Source organism: Epinephelus fuscoguttatus, linkage group LG6 (assembly GCF_011397635.1).
Source record: "Epinephelus fuscoguttatus linkage group LG6, E.fuscoguttatus.final_Chr_v1".
NCBI lineage: Eukaryota > Metazoa > Chordata > Actinopteri > Perciformes > Serranidae > Epinephelus > Epinephelus fuscoguttatus.
The window spans coordinates 14,421,625-14,437,185 of NC_064757.1; the positions used below are offsets into that span (position 1 = coordinate 14,421,625).

The following is a 15,561-nucleotide window of genomic DNA, read 5'->3' on the forward strand; positions in this document are numbered from 1 at the left end:
AATGCGCAACAAATTAAAAAAATACACATGGCTGTGAAAAACACTGGCAGATTTCTGACTTTACAGGGAAGCAAGTTAATGCGATACACATTTTTAAGTTAATTTTCTTGATGAGTTTCGACTGCATTTCCCATGGAAAACTGGCACAGCCCCTGCCATAAAGCAGCAAAGAAAAAATATGTTGTTCATAAAAGAAAGTTATTGTTCCTTTCAAAGCGCCCTAAGCCTGCAGTTCAAATGTCCATAATCAGTTGCTTTCTGGAAGCCACATGCTCCGTGAGGGAAAACTTCGGCAGGCTAATGAAAACCAAAATAGGCTTCGTTCTTTGTGCTGGTGGTGCCCAGCTGCACAAGCCTCAGTTAGTGATAGACGCTCATCTTCTTACATAAGAGAACGCCTAAAATAGAGCTGATAGATTTCATATGAGGGGGATCCGGCTACTGTACCTCGGGCACACCATGGCTCTCTTCCCCCTCTGATAAGGTGGGTGTCCCACACCCAACAACTGGAAAAGCACTCAACTTTCCCAGTATAACTAACTCACACAGAAAGCAAATGGCTGATAAAGACATGAGTCAAAAGAGGAGAAAGTGTAACATTGTATAGTGTGGATTCGTACCAGGATGTGGGTGAGAACAATCTTGATGAGTGGTGCTCCAGAGAGGTTGACTGACAGGGCCGGGGAGGGCTCCACTTTCAGAGAGATCAGACAGCTTGCTACCTGGATCTTGTGATCCTTGAAATCAGATGCTTCGTTAATCCTAAGAGACAAAACAGAGAAAGGGGATGTGAGAAAAGAAAGGCAGAAGAGCAGGAAGAAACAGATGCAGAAATAAGAGTCACAGGTACAAGTGCAAAAGAAAAACACTACTACCTAGAATCACCACCTCGCAGTTGTATGCCTCTACAAACGAGTTGCAGTTACAGTTTTCATCCATGTCTGTCCAGACTCATACGTAGCCATGACAGTTGACAATGCTTCAAATGTTGCTGCAAAGAAGCTACAAATTCTAAAATATGGATGCTTCACACACAACCTCAACCCGACAGCAGAGACGTTCTATACAATCTTTTCTAATCTTGGATGTGCACCTAAGATTAGTGTCACCAATTCAATATCTGACCAAATGTCTCCCTTGTCATCACTTCATCATTTTATCTTGTTGGACATTTGCGTTTAATTTTGTTATATTCAGTGTATGGATTCTTGAGTAAAGTAATATATATCAGAAAAGAGTACTGTAATCTGGTACTCACATCATCACATAAGTGTCACACATGGGCTCAGAGCAGTAGCATTTAAGTGGGACTTTGATCAGCTTTCTATATTATTAATCACACTGACAAGCAGCAGCACTGCATCAATAGTTTTTCAAGGCAATCTGATATGTGACATTGGGATCATACAAGCATCACCTCGCTATCATGATACACGGGACATTCTCAGCCACAGTGATGCAAGCAGTGGGAGAACCATGTTAAAAACAATTAGTCCCAAACACACTTCCAAATGTACCATCACATATTTCACATTTTGTACTGTAAAGTGGGAAAACAGGTTGCTTAATCGCTGTTATATCTGCTTTGGTAAAAAAATAAACACTGCAGCACGAGCAGAACAAGATGGTCCACTGATGAGACAATAACTAGGGGGAGGAATGGGTATGTAAGACTAATGGCAGGGTGTATCAGTCAGTAGAGGTTGAGTGGTGAGATGAGAGATAGGCGAGAGGACTGATAAGGCCCTGGCCCCAGGCATCAGTCGTTCTATGGTTCAGGAAGCAGGGGCGCCTTAGTGCGTCTTTCCCCACACAGGAAGTGCAAAAAGAGAGGCCTGATTTTCTTTGTTGAATGGCTGAAATAATCTTTTAAAGCACATTTTTCTAGATAAAACCCTGGCCAAAACCAGAGTGGTAAGGGCACCGTCAGTTCAGGTGACTTTTCACATTGAGTGTTGTCCTGTCTTCTTACCTGGTCTTGATGGGGCTGATCTCTTTGTAGTAGTTGTGCATGTTGTGGTAAAAGAGGCCAACGATGGTGGTTTGAGCTGAGGAAAAGAAGACAACATAGAGTGGTTCACTGGCCTGGGCAAAGGACTGGGAATGTAATGCAGTGCTGCTAAAATGCTCACAAAGAAGGGAAATTAATTAACGCTGCCTTGTCGCTGCACACTGGCACTGGCAGGCTAATAGGACGGCCGTATACTCGCACAAGGGTGAAAGAAAGAGGGCCGCAACCCACATGGATGTTGGGAAATCTTATGAAACCTCTACATGACTTCACCCGGAGAGCAGGAGGTCTGGTCCCCCTCCCCTAATGTGACCTATCAACCAGCTCAGTCCCACCTCAATACTGGAAGATAAACAATGAAATTGGAGGAAATCCTTAATGGTCCTGTTCCTCCTTTCAAAGGCCCTCTACCCAGAGCCCCCCCTTGATTGTGACTACAAAAAGCTTGCAGATGTCAAACAAATGTGCGGCATATATGCTACAGGAGAGTTTTAACCGTCCAAAAAATGATTTCAACAGAAATCCCGCAAGAAAGAGCCACAAGAGACCTCAAGGTGGCCAGCTTGTTTGTACAACTCTCCAAAGGAAGAGAAAGAGTAAGGAAAAATATAATAAAGAATCCAAACACACCAATGTTTAGCATACTCTTTACTTAATTAGGATATAAAACCTCCCCTTGGAGCAGTTCATACAGCCAGGTATTCACAGCTATGAGTTAATTTGGTCCTGGCTCTGATGTGTCAGGCAATAACATATATTCCATTTGTGATAACAGTCCTTTAATGAATTATAAAAATGGTTTATTCCAGTCATTGTATGGCAACACAGTGCACATAGCAGCCAGGTGGAGCCAAGGGAATCTGACCTGAACACAAAGTCAAACAAACAGAGTTTTAATGCCCACCGTAATTACTGCTCTCCCTCACTCCACTATGTGAGTCCATTCTTTTTAATGACAGAGGAAAGTGGAGAAAAAGTGCTCGCTCTCTCATTCTTTCTGTTTTGAATAAAAGGGTAACTGCCAACATTAAAGTCATAGCTGGATTTCTACGGTGCACCATAAAGTCACACAAAAGCTCTCATGGCACTCCTGTCCTACACCCTATTCTATGTTAACGATCATAAATCTTAGCATTATAAATTACTGGCAAATAACAAGAGCCTCCCAGCTGGACAATTTTCTCTTGGCAGAATCAGACCAAGACCAATGTGCAGTATTCACACTCATCCTAGAGAAGCTACTACTCTCAAAGCTACGACAGGTCTGCTTTGTTTATCACTCAAGACATATCACTGAACGTCTGCATTTTGCACTTACACTGCATGGTGAAAGCCTCTCCAGGCACGGAGATGTAATTCTTGCCTTGTGTGGGGAAGCGGTAATGTGGCAGGTTGTAGTTCTGTGGGAATTTCATCAGAGAGTAATCTGTTGGGGTGAGAGGTTAGAAAAAGCGAGAACTGTTGAGAAAAACAGACTGAGAAGCAACAAGAGCCATCTGCTTCATCAGGGGTGGATAAAGGATGTGAAGCCACCCTTGGTAGAGAAAGACACAAGCAAGCTTAGTGGCAAACAAAATATTATGCAAAAAGACCCACATCCATGAGAGGCAGAGCGGAGGGGGTTTGACCTCTGCTTTTCTGACCTGCATTTGCCCTCTGAATAAGAAAATTAATGATGTCAGCTTGAGGCTCGATGTCCTTCTAGCCTAACCGTGTCCACACAAACTACAAACAGTGAGTCACCTTATGGAGAGCTGACAGCATACTGACCTGCAACAAAAGACGTTCCACCCAGGGAGATGAGAGAGTTCGGGCTGGGCTCCAGGTTAGTCACCATGTGTTCCATCACTCTGTCCACGGTCTCGATCAGACCGCTGACCACAGGGATGGACTGCTGCTCAACAATGAACCGACAGGAAAATGTTCACAATCAATTCACAGTCCCTGCTTCCAATGTCTAGCATTGCTTCATGCTGACCTGGTGTCTTGAACAATTTCCTTTATTAGATTTCTCTTCACAGGTTCCATTTACAAATATAGAATAGGTCAAAGTCAAGGGGGGCACAAAGGTCAATTTACTTTTCCTGGACATAGACTGTAAAAGTAACAGTTGTAGCCACCGTGACATCACCCATTGGTTTGTGGACTCTCATCTGGAAGCCTTGCATATGGCATTTTTGCTGTTGCCATCTTGGATTTTTGGAGCCATTTGTAAGAGACGGTGGAGCTGTGAAGGTGCGAGGAGTAGACCTGTCTCATAGACTGTGATGACACCTCACACACAGCCTGCAACCTAAGCCTATGTGTAACATTAAGCCTTAATAAAATTTAAACTGGTAAATTATGTGAAAATTCACCTCCTGTACAGCTGTCACAAAAGGGGAAAATAGCTATAGACTAGTGTTGTCAGTATTGAAACCAGTTCAAGTATTCAAAATCAATATGTATCATTATATTGATATTGTTTTCAACACCACTATAGAGATTAAAACCATTTTTGTGCCAGGCTGTAAACATGTTCATTTCTGCTATAAAGTTGGGCATTTTAACTCGCTTTTAGAGCCAGCCTCAAGTGGTCATTAGAAGAACTGCAGTTTTTGGCACTTCAGTGTTGGCTTCATTTTTCAGCCCCAGAGGATGATGCTTGGTTATGAAGAACATTTACTGGACTGGTAGATTCAGCAGTTTTATAATGTCTTCTGTGTAACTATGGGAGGAGCTTTCCAAAGTCTAAGAAAATAACTGTGATGAAATAGCATCAATTTGAGGGAGTTGCAGAATCCAGTGTATTTAGAGCTAAGACTCAGGATATCTCTGCCTATTGTGCGTTGATTTTGACCATTCTTTATAAACTGTCTTTTGTGAGTCAGCCAGCTTTATGGGAGTGCAATGTAGAGCTGGAGTACCCCTTTAATTGACAATAATAAACCAGCAAGAAAATGCTTTTTCATATCCAATATAGGTTGAACAAATAACCATTTAAAGTGAGACTGTAATTTTTGCCAAACAGCTGCCACTGTGGCAATCAGGGGATAATGTTTGATGCTAAGCACTTTTTTTAGCAGTGAGCTATAATGTTAACCATTTTTCATCAAATTCAATCAAATTAGATCAAATACAATGGTTTGAAAACATTACTCAGGTCATATAGTGTTGATTTAAGGTCCTACAAAAGCTTGACAAATGGTGAATTTTCTAACACTCATCATGAATCTGATCAGAGACCAGGTTTTACCAAACACTGTATCTACTGTCCAAGTTTTGCGTTCTCATATGTGAACATCTGTTTCAGCTTGCTCCTGCAAAAACAAGCATGCTTGTTCTGAGCACTCAATGTACTGAAACCACACACTTGCTCAGAAAGTCTTTCTTCTAGAAACAGTGTGTTTGTGTATAAGTGTCTGCAGATTTGGTCAGGATGAGTGTACAGTACGGGAGGCTGCAAATTTACATTGACAGCATTGTGTTGTAGAGCACTTTATAGTCATCACTACTATCTTATACAATTTGCACCACTGGGTTTGACTGTATACTGTAATCCTGTGTGGGGGCACACTGCCAGGCGCTGTTATTGCTGCTGGCACCACTTGTGCCAAAATATGCAGTGTTAAAATCTCCAACTCATGGATCCCTTAAGTGCCTTGGATTAAAGTATTCACCAAATTGCATATGTTACATTATGTCATGTTTGAACATTGCACAACAACAGTGTGAACTCATTTACCTCAGGCAGTCCTGGAGAGGACAGCACTTCTTCCACACTTTTGAGAAAAGCCTGGGTGGAAGAAAAACGGACATCACGGAACTGTTGCATCATATGCGCATGGGTGGGCATTGTGTCTGTGTGTGAACTGGTTTAAGCAACTGTAACATGTGTGTGTGTGTTGGATTGTGCTCTAAGACCTGTGTGAGGTTGTTGGCAGTGTTGTGAGGAATGGTCCTATTGGGCAGCGCCTTAAGGAAGTACGGCAATGACTCTGGGTCCTGGGAGCTTTGGACCTCCTCATGCTGACTGCTGACGACAGGAGGACTCACTTCAGTGGCTCTCTGGGGAGACGACACATCAGGCATCAAATGAAGTTTACTATCACAAGGCAGTTTCCAAAGGAGCGCTCAGTTCCAACATACACAGGATGTTTAGTGACTGAAAGCCTAAGTTCGGGAAATACTCATTGGACAAATGATTCAGTGTTGCTCTTTTTCAGCCTAGTGCCCTACAGGGAGCCATTTTGTGCGTAGTGTTGAGCAGCTGTCTCCACTTTCTTCTATTTCTTTATCCGTTTCTACCTCCAAAGCCCCTTTAATAAACAGGATGGAATCTATTTACATGTGGTCTTGATATCCTTTTTTCCAGCTCCTCTGTCTTTAAAAGGAATCAGCAGCTCGATAAGAAATTTACTGTTTGCACTGTGTATGTTCTGGCCTCAATACTGCATGCAAAAGTTCAGACTATTTCTAAGTGGAAGCTATATCTATGAATAGATAATTCTCACATGTACTTTATACAATTACATTTAGGCATTACATCTGTTTTATTGCAAGGTCAGAGTTGACAAACTTACAACTGTTGGTGTAGTTGAAGTGACTTCTTTGGAGACTGTGGGTGTTGTGACAAGGACTATGGGCTGACCTACAAAAGAAAATACAAAGGGCTGTGTTACAATATAATAAGAACCCATGGGCAGATTATGAGACAAAAGGCCACTGGGCACAGACTCTGCGATCCCTCTGACCTGTGGTGTTCCCCAAGGCTCCATCCTTGGCCCCTTGTTGTTCTTCATATACATGCATCCACTTTGTCACATCATAAAGAAATACAATATCCAGTACCATTGCAATGCATTTGACACACACATTTTTGTTCTGTTAAAAACCAGCGAAGAAGTATTTTAATGTATTTTAATCATCTTTTATCCTGTCTGTCTGACATTAAGTGCTGGATGTCCCAAAACCTTCTCCAGTTAAATGACATTCATTCATTCTAACCACTTCATCCTCTTGAGGGTCGCGGGGGGGCTGGAGCCTATCCCAGCTACATCGGGCGAGAGGCAGGGTACACCCTGGACAGGTCGCCAGACTATCGCAGGGCTGACACATAGAGACAAACAACCACTCACGCTCACATTCACACCTATGGACAATTTAGAGTTACCAATTAACCTAGTCCCCAATCTGCATGTCTTTGGACTGTGGGAGGAAGCCGGAGTGCCCGGAGAGAACCCACGCTGACACGGGGAGAACATGCAAACTCCGCACAGAAGGGCTCCCACGCCCGGGATCGAACCGGCAACCCTCTTGCTGTGAGGCGAGAGTGCTAACCACCACACCACCGTCAGTTAAATGACAGTAAATCAGAAATAATCCTCTTTGGTCCTCCAAAGTCAGTCACTATTCTACAAAACCATCTTGGCCTCCAATCTGCAAATGTCGAACCTGCAGCCAAAAACCTTGTTATGATGTTTGACACTGACCTCTCCTTTGATAAACAAATTGCAAGCATTGTCCAGTCCTCTTTCTATCAGTTAAGAAGCATCTCCAAAATCAGGTCCTTTCTCTCGGCACAATCTTGAGAAGGTCATCCATGCTTTTATTTCTTCACGGTTAGATTACTGCAACTTATTGTATTCAGGATTGTGCCAAAAAGCCATCTCACAGATTCAGCTCATGCAAAACACAGCTGCTCAACTTTGAATAAACACTAGAAAACATTACTATATCAGCCCTGCTTCAGCCTCTCTTCACTGGTTCCCAGTCAGTTTTAGAATTGATATTAAGATGTTTCTGATCACTTTTAAAGCTCTTGATGGCTTTGCCCCCAGTTACATTGCTGAGATGCTGCTCCCGTATGAGCTAGGGCGCAGCCTTAGATCCTAAAGCAGGGCTCTGTTGGCAGATCGTGGGTCCTGACTCAAAACTACAGGTGACCCGGCTTTTGCAGTCAAGGCCCTTCAGCTCTGGAACTCCCTGCCTGAGAGTGTGAGGCTTGCTGAATCAATTACATCTTTTAAATTGCTTCTTAAAACTCATCTGTTCAAAAAAGCATTTTATTAATTTCAGCACACGCTATTTTATATATGTCTCATTTCATCATTTCTATTGTTATTATCTTGTGTTATCATCGGTTATTGTATTCTTTTATTTTGTTTGACTCCAACTGTTCGATTGCTAAACCTCAGTGTAATCTACAGGGCAATTTGTTGCCAACTTTGCTTATCTGCTTCAGTGATGGAATTTTATCTTTATTTTATTTTTATCGTTCTTTGTATTTCTTTAGATTGTCTCATTTATTTGCTTGAATCCTGCATTGTCTTAAATCCAGTATCAACCATGTAAAGCACTTTGTAACTTTGTTTTGAAAAGCGCTATCATTATTATTATTATCATTATAAAGAAGACCCCATCACCTTTCCTACATAGACACACAGACTTTTAAGTTGTTTATCTTCTTATTGTTGTTGTTTCTTTGTAGTTGTTATGCATCTCTTTGTAGTCATTTTAAGTAACTCTGAAGTTGTTTTGTGTCTCTTAGGGGTTTATATTAGGTCTCTGTAGTCATTTTGAGTCTTTTTGTAGTTTTTTATGTCTCTTTGTAGTCATTTTGTGTCCCTTTGTGGTTGTTTTGCCCCTTTTCATAGACATTGTGTGTATCTGCAGCTGTTTCACATCTCTTTGTAGCCCCTTTGTGTCTCTTTGTGGTCATTTGGGTCATGTGTCTTCTAGTGAAATTTTGCATGTGAAGGCCATGTGGGCCCCTGACACTTTGGGCCCTGGGGCCTGTCCCTGGTAGGTCTGTTCAGTAATCCATCCATGTAGGAACCACACTGGTGACGTGTATACAATGTGTTCAGTTTTGTAGCTTGGATATCCCCATTTGAGAAGCATTTCTGTTATTATATCCTTGGTTGAACTTGAGCAGGCTAGGCCACTGTAGTGTAGCTGGATCGTATCACCATACAGCTCTCAGTTTATGAGGCTGGATCATGCCCAGTCATGAAAGGAGACAGATTACAACCTCCACAAAACTGGGATAATCAACCACATGATACTCCGCCATGAGCTTCTGTGCAAGGCTAAGATACGTTTTATGTCTTTGTTATCATTTAATAAAAATGGCACTAACTAGCTACCAGAAAACTGCCATATATGGACGTACTTTAGAAGTATCAGTGTGAACCATTCCTGCTCTTCCTTGGTTCAATGCAACATTTTATATGTGTGCTCTGGAGAGGTAAAAATATTGTTCTGTAACCATAACAGTTGGGCTCTTTGCGTCTGGTCTGTGGAATATATTGCTTTTGGTAACGACTTCGGAGAAGAAATGAAGGCAGTGTGCACTTTGTGCTTTGTCCATTGTGAGCAGATGAGGCTCTAAAAGTGCACAGTGTAGTTTGTATATACTTTTACCATACACACAAAGGAGGAGGCAGCGTGCATTGTCACTAATCAGTATGTTTCATATACAACAATAAGTAATTCAGCCTACTAGCTATTTTATCAGGCTTTGACCTCTTCTCATACTAAAATTTGATAATATGTTTTTATCACACAGCAGAATGATATTAGTTCTAAACTCTCATAAATGTCAACATGTTTTGTCCATTTATGGCACTCTACTACCAAAGGAGGTAAACAAGAGAACAAAAACAGTTAAGAGTCAAGGGTTTTTGTCCTAGCGTGTTATAACCTGTCACATTAAATCATAATTATCTGCCCCCCTGCAACCTGCCATGCCACTGCACACTTCTAAATACTTATAAGGCAGAACTATGTGAGCCATGACACTTATATGGTGAAAGGTCATGACAATGTTTTTGCATGAAGAGCCATTTGACAGGGAGCCGAAAGATATTTATACAGTTTAAACACTTGTTATGCACGAATGCTGTGGATGGAATGTAGTGGGGACAAGGACGGAAATTGCTTTTTAACCCTGTTTCCTCACAACAGAGTCAAGAGGGAGGACATATTTAAATAGATAGGCCACTTCCCAGAATGACAGGAAAACACTTTCCAGTAGAGCGTCATGTCCTACCTGTGGCTGCACTGTAGTAGAGCAAAATGTCGTTAGGTGAAAGGGCCCTCTCCCAGATGACAAACTCGTCGAAAGCGCCTGTTACGTAGTGACCATAAGCCCTGTCATTGCCAGTCCCGATGACAAGGTCAGGGTAGGGATCTCCGTAGTTCTCTGAGACACTGCCAACTGTGTCACCAACAGTGAAGGTCCCATTGATGTAGACTTTTAGACCATCCTTTTTCGTCCATGTGAAGAGAATGTGGGTCCAGTAAGGCCCTGAAAGAGGAAACATATGCAGTATGTATGATTTCTGTGGAATTATAAATAGCACACTAAATAAGCGCTGCAAATGTTAAGGCAATGCAAGAGTGGGCGATTAAAGCAAAAAACAGAATGAAATTTACTGAGCAGAACACAGGATTTCAGATGTTAGTATGGCTTTTCATGCAAAATCTGTTTTTGTTTTTGCTGATGGTGACATGGTGGAACATTTCTATTCAAAATGTTCAGAGCTGTTACTAATGATTGTTTTTAATCTGCTGATTCTTTCTTCATTAATCCATTTTTCTATAAAATGTCAACATTGCCAGATGTACAATAAATGATAATTATTGTAGACCTATTTGTGCGGTAATTTTGCCCTCTGTATGATGTACAATCAGTAATGCCGAAAGTGCCATAATCTGACCATTATGTGACACTTCCAATTTGTAGTTTTAAACTGAGCTTTCTTATTTGATGTCCCAATGTGACCAAAAGCAAAATACAGATGCTACAACTGTGTGTATGTATCTCTTCTCACAAGGCCTCTTTCCCACCAATCATGCTTGGCGTGGGCTATGATGAATGTGACTGGCAAGCCCCAATGTGGTTAGATTTGTCAAAAAAAAAGCAATTGAAATACGTGAAATTACACATTTACGCCTACTTGTTCTCATGGTTATGAGTCGTGTATGATCATTTTCCCCTAAATATGATCATTTTAAGCCTCTGCTACGATAGTTAAATATTTCTAATCTGGCAATGCTGTGAAAAATATACATTGTAGTTTCACAGATCTTAAGATGACACATTCAAATTGCTTGAAATGCTGGAGTCAAGACATATTTGCATTTTGGCTGAGCTAGAAGAGATTACAGCCATGCTAGTGGCTCTGTGAGGCACTCTGTTGCTTTGAGCTAAATGCTAATGTCAGCATCATAGACTGTAATCAGCATGCTACAATGAAAATGCTAGCAAATTAACGTTAATTAATTAAAGTTTAACAGGTATAATAACCATGTTTATCTTAGTTTAGAGTGTCAGCATCATAGCAATCGATTTCTGTTGTTACTGTGCTTGCTAAATAACACTAACGGCAAAGAAGGCCAAAAACTGAGCCTGGTAGGAATATCACTAGTTTTCCAGGTTCACCAAAGCTATCACAATTCATCTAGAACAACGCTAGCTCAGTTGAAAATTGCTGAAAATTATGTTTAGTAAAAAATGTAGATACTGTAGAATTTGTCTTAATTATTTTATGAGTAAATCCTGTGTGCCTACAAGAACTTGAGGTCAGGGTCTGTTCTGGTCCTGCTAGCTTTCTCCTCTCCAGTCAGTTTTACACTACAAAGAACTTCCCCTTGTGAAGTAAATTGACAATGAGGGGAGTCTCATTAGACAACACATCTGAAAACACTTCCACCAGATGAGCAGAGCACCCAAAACACATCTCATTTGCGGTTAGAATACAAACCATATGTGCAAAAGACCAGTCCTACTTTTATGTTTTAACTCTGTCTTTCACTTTTTTATGTACAAAGCAGTATTATGAAATATTCTTAGCCTTCGATGATTATTATATTAGTCTTAGGGCACCTCAAGGTTCAGTCTATCAACATCAAAGCTATTCCTCATACTTCAGAAAGAACTGATACATGTCCTAAAATTTTGACGTGTCATACTGTATGAGTACCAAATGACGTTTGATCCTCTGTAACAGAACACTCAAATCTAAATTAAGTTATGATGACGCCCCGTGAACACTACTTTGAGTAATTGCAGGGAAAACAAAGATGACAGAAGTCATTTGAGAATGAAATACTAACTTGTAAAAGTTCCACATAACGTTATGTCTCATATGTTTTTTTCCCCACTTTGTCAAAACAGTTTACCTAACCATTTCATCTCATTTGAATCCAAATTTTATTTTCATAATTGGATTCAAAGTATTGGTCACACTCTGACCGTTATTAAGTTCAAATTTCATCTGACTTGACGTTTACTAATCACCAAACATTATTGTATTTAAGAGGGAAATGACCGCATCTCGTTACACGTCCACAATAATTCTATGTTTTGCGAACAGCAGAAGAGCAAAAGCAAAAGAAAAAGATTTATGAAATTTACCCTCCTCTTGCCAAATCAACTGTCTGTGGCTGCATCTGGTTTCAGTTAACCAAACCATGAATGCAATTACACAACTAACAATTTATGGTTGAAAACAAAAAGCTGTATATTTCCAAGACGAAAATACATTCCTCACAAGTGCCTATGGGAAATGTAACTTAAAGAACAGTGTGAAATACAAAAGTAAATTTATCCACAGTACCTGGAACTTGGATGTTGGCCTTCCATCTGTGGTTGTTGCCTCGAGTGTAAAACTCCACATATCCTCCATAGGGGTTGGTGTAGACAGAGAAGCCATTAGAGATAACTTTCCCTCCAGAGGCTACAGCAAAACGGGACTCCGACTCATGGTTCTTCCAAAAAAAGGAGAAGGTAATCCCTGGAGAATGATGAAAAATCACATCAATAAAAATGACTGACACGGAGTGAAAATAATTAGTGCTTTGGCAAATTATGGTATGCAGAAACTACACTGCGCTCACCCTCAGGCCCACACCAAGTAGGGTCACTAATGCAAGAGTTCTGGTAGTTTCCAAAGTGGAGAAAGGTGCCACCATTATCTCCATTCAGAAAGATGCCCTTGTTGACCATTCCTTCAACAATATCTGCAGCAGAGCACAAATCAAAGGCATCATCTCACTTGAAATGATGAGCCAGGGGTGGTCTACTTAAGTGCCAAAATATTCCGAATGTTCAGTTCTCTGTTCATCCAGTAAATCAAATTATAAGTCTCTTAATAGTCAACTAGTCATAAATTGTTTTTGCAGCTGATGAACATGAGGGTTTTACAGCTTTCTTGGTATCTCATAAAAGAATACAAAGACATTAGGCAAGTGTATACAGTGTGTTACAATTCTGGTTTGACTAAATGAACAATAGCAGATATTTAAAAGGCCAAGAATCTTCTCATCTCGTGCTGCACAGACAAAAGACTGCACAAAAAAAAAGTTCAACCAAGTCCAGACACAGAGGACAACAGGGAGTGGTGGGTGACGCACAAATGAATTTCAGTGAGCGGAAAGTGACTGATCCTCACCTACTGTTGCAGAAATGTTAGTGTAGGCAGAGTCATTGGTATACACATAGGAAGAGTTATGGGAGGAAGGGAGCACAGTGTGGTTGTGGATTCTGAGAGCTGGACAAAGACAACAGAGAGAGACAGTGATTCACACCTATAGACACATGACAGAAGGCACAAGAGAACGGTGAGAGGAAGACAACAGGAGGGACGTGGTGCGCAGGTATGAGACGGAGTGATGCTGAGCTGAGTGCAGAGTGGCAGCGCTCAAAGAGGTTTCGCTCTTTTCCTCTTTGTTTGAGGATTTTCCTTGACTCAGAGTGGCTTCACACATCATACTCAAGTCTATACCCGATCCCTCTTTAACTTTAACATCTTTATAAACACTTGCCATGACCTATGTAGTGACAGCATGGCTGCAAACTCAATGCATGTGGAAGAAGTTATTGTCTTTCAGTCTGTCGCCAATTAAAACAACTCTAAAATGCAGATTAATGATCTTTTACCACCTCCAGATTATGGGATACTGCATGTAAAATAATGCAGCATTAAGTTCCTTCACACACTAGATATTTAGCTTTATAATTTCACTAATAAATCCAACATACAATGTACACTCTCTGAACACAGCAGCACATTTAACAAGCATGATGGCTATGGCTGGAAGGTGGGTGATGAAAAACAGCTTAAGACCATGCAGAGAGCAATCAGAAAAAGACATTAGGATTGTGCATTCCCCTGACAGTCTCTTTATGTATGGTGTGCACATACTTATGTTACTTCCGTTAACATAACCTGGTCTGTTTCCAATCTGGTCCCACAGTTCATGGATTCCGTCCACAGCATCAAGGGGCCAATAATGTGAGGCCGTGGCCAACACCTGCAGGCCTGGACGGAGAGTTCATGGGTAAACAAGCATCCAGAGAGGGCTTTTCCCCCAATCAAGCTGTGCCCCATTACTCAAAATTGATTTTCCTGGCACTCCATTTTGGATTTTGGGGGGATTAAAAGCTTGATAATAATGAACCCAACAGCTGTAAGAGTTACACAAACTGCTCTAATTAATGAGTAGGGTAATAAACAAATCAATAACACTCTCTGGTTCTGCAGTTAGCAGATGGTAAAAACTTTTTAGGGTGCATATTTCTAAATATATAGCTGTATATTGTAATCATATTTAAATTTGGTAAATTAAAACAGTTTGGGAATATTAAAGAAATCACGCCATCCACACAAAAAATGCATTACTACCTGGATGCTTCACAGGTTGTACCACTTGAGCATAAACCTGTAAAGAAATCAAATGTATTTGTAGAAGAACTATGCAAAAGATGATCAGACTATAATATGAGAGGATGGGACTGTAACTGTGTTCATGAGCTTACCTTAATACACGAGACAAAAGCTGTAAAAAAGTGAATCCGCAAAGAAAATTCCATAACTTTTAGAAATTGTAGCAGTCCTCTCTAAAACAACTGTTAAATCCCCAAATGAAGATGAATCCAGGAGGAGTTGCTCATTATTCCAAGTTGTGTCAACTTCTGATCAGTCCATGTGTCCACACTTTGAAATACAGATAAATACTAATAACAGCTCTAGAACAAAAAAAATCAATTCAGTGTTCTGGTATGAGGGAGAAAAACTTCAAAAGTTTCCCTTTCATGATAAAAATCTGAATCCCAGCTTCCACGTCCACGCAAAAAAAAAAAAAAAAACTGTAATCCGTGGTCTTCGTTTCTACAGTGAACTAGTTTCTTTGAGTTTCTGTGGCTGCATCTGGAAATGGCAAGAAGCAGAGAAGCCCCGTACTGGCTTGTTGGACTGAACGTGGGAATTGCAAAACGTGATGTCATTTTTGGATCTTCTGAGGAGGGGCGTTGGAGCTGTGCGTAAATGGCATTACTTCTGCGTAATTGGAGATTGCGCGGGGAATGAATGAGATCAGGATCTGCACCGCGCGACCCAAGTGCTGTTTAGATAAAAGATACGTATTAATATGTGGTCTCATGACTAGATTCGATATTGAGTTAAACTACAGGACAACACCCCGGACTCTTTGGGAACAACAGGGATGCTGCTGAGGGTGGGTGGTTACTGTGACAGTTTACAGAAGGACAAACAGACCCAGAG

The 15,561-nt window shown here is 40.9% G+C and overlaps 1 protein-coding gene across 2 annotated transcripts in view; it reads right to left on the bottom strand.

The window, feature by feature from the left end:
* The window catches only part of adgrd1 (adhesion G protein-coupled receptor D1), a 38,965-nt gene extending 23,521 nt beyond the window's left edge, over positions 1–15,444 (bottom strand). Inside the window, exons 1-14 of one of the 2 annotated variants that reach the window (XM_049579078.1) lie at positions 14,817–15,444; positions 14,683–14,719; positions 14,203–14,319; positions 13,450–13,548; positions 12,896–13,018; positions 12,616–12,792; positions 10,044–10,301; positions 6,574–6,641; positions 5,915–6,058; positions 5,736–5,786; positions 3,782–3,905; positions 3,330–3,437; positions 1,973–2,048; positions 621–762 (exon numbers count right to left, since the gene is read on the bottom strand). In XM_049579078.1, coding sequence (XP_049435035.1) covers positions 621–762; positions 1,973–2,048; positions 3,330–3,437; positions 3,782–3,905; positions 5,736–5,786; positions 5,915–6,058; positions 6,574–6,641; positions 10,044–10,301; positions 12,616–12,792; positions 12,896–13,018; positions 13,450–13,548; positions 14,203–14,319; positions 14,683–14,719; positions 14,817–14,870 — 1,578 coding nt within the window. In that variant the 5' untranslated portion in view covers positions 14,871–15,444. The remainder of the gene's footprint in view (positions 1–620; positions 763–1,972; positions 2,049–3,329; positions 3,438–3,781; positions 3,906–5,735; positions 5,787–5,914; positions 6,059–6,573; positions 6,642–10,043; positions 10,302–12,615; positions 12,793–12,895; positions 13,019–13,449; positions 13,549–14,202; positions 14,320–14,682; positions 14,720–14,816) is intronic. The other variant, XM_049579077.1, reaches the window with a different exon arrangement.
* Between the last annotated feature and the right edge of the window lie 117 nt (positions 15,445–15,561).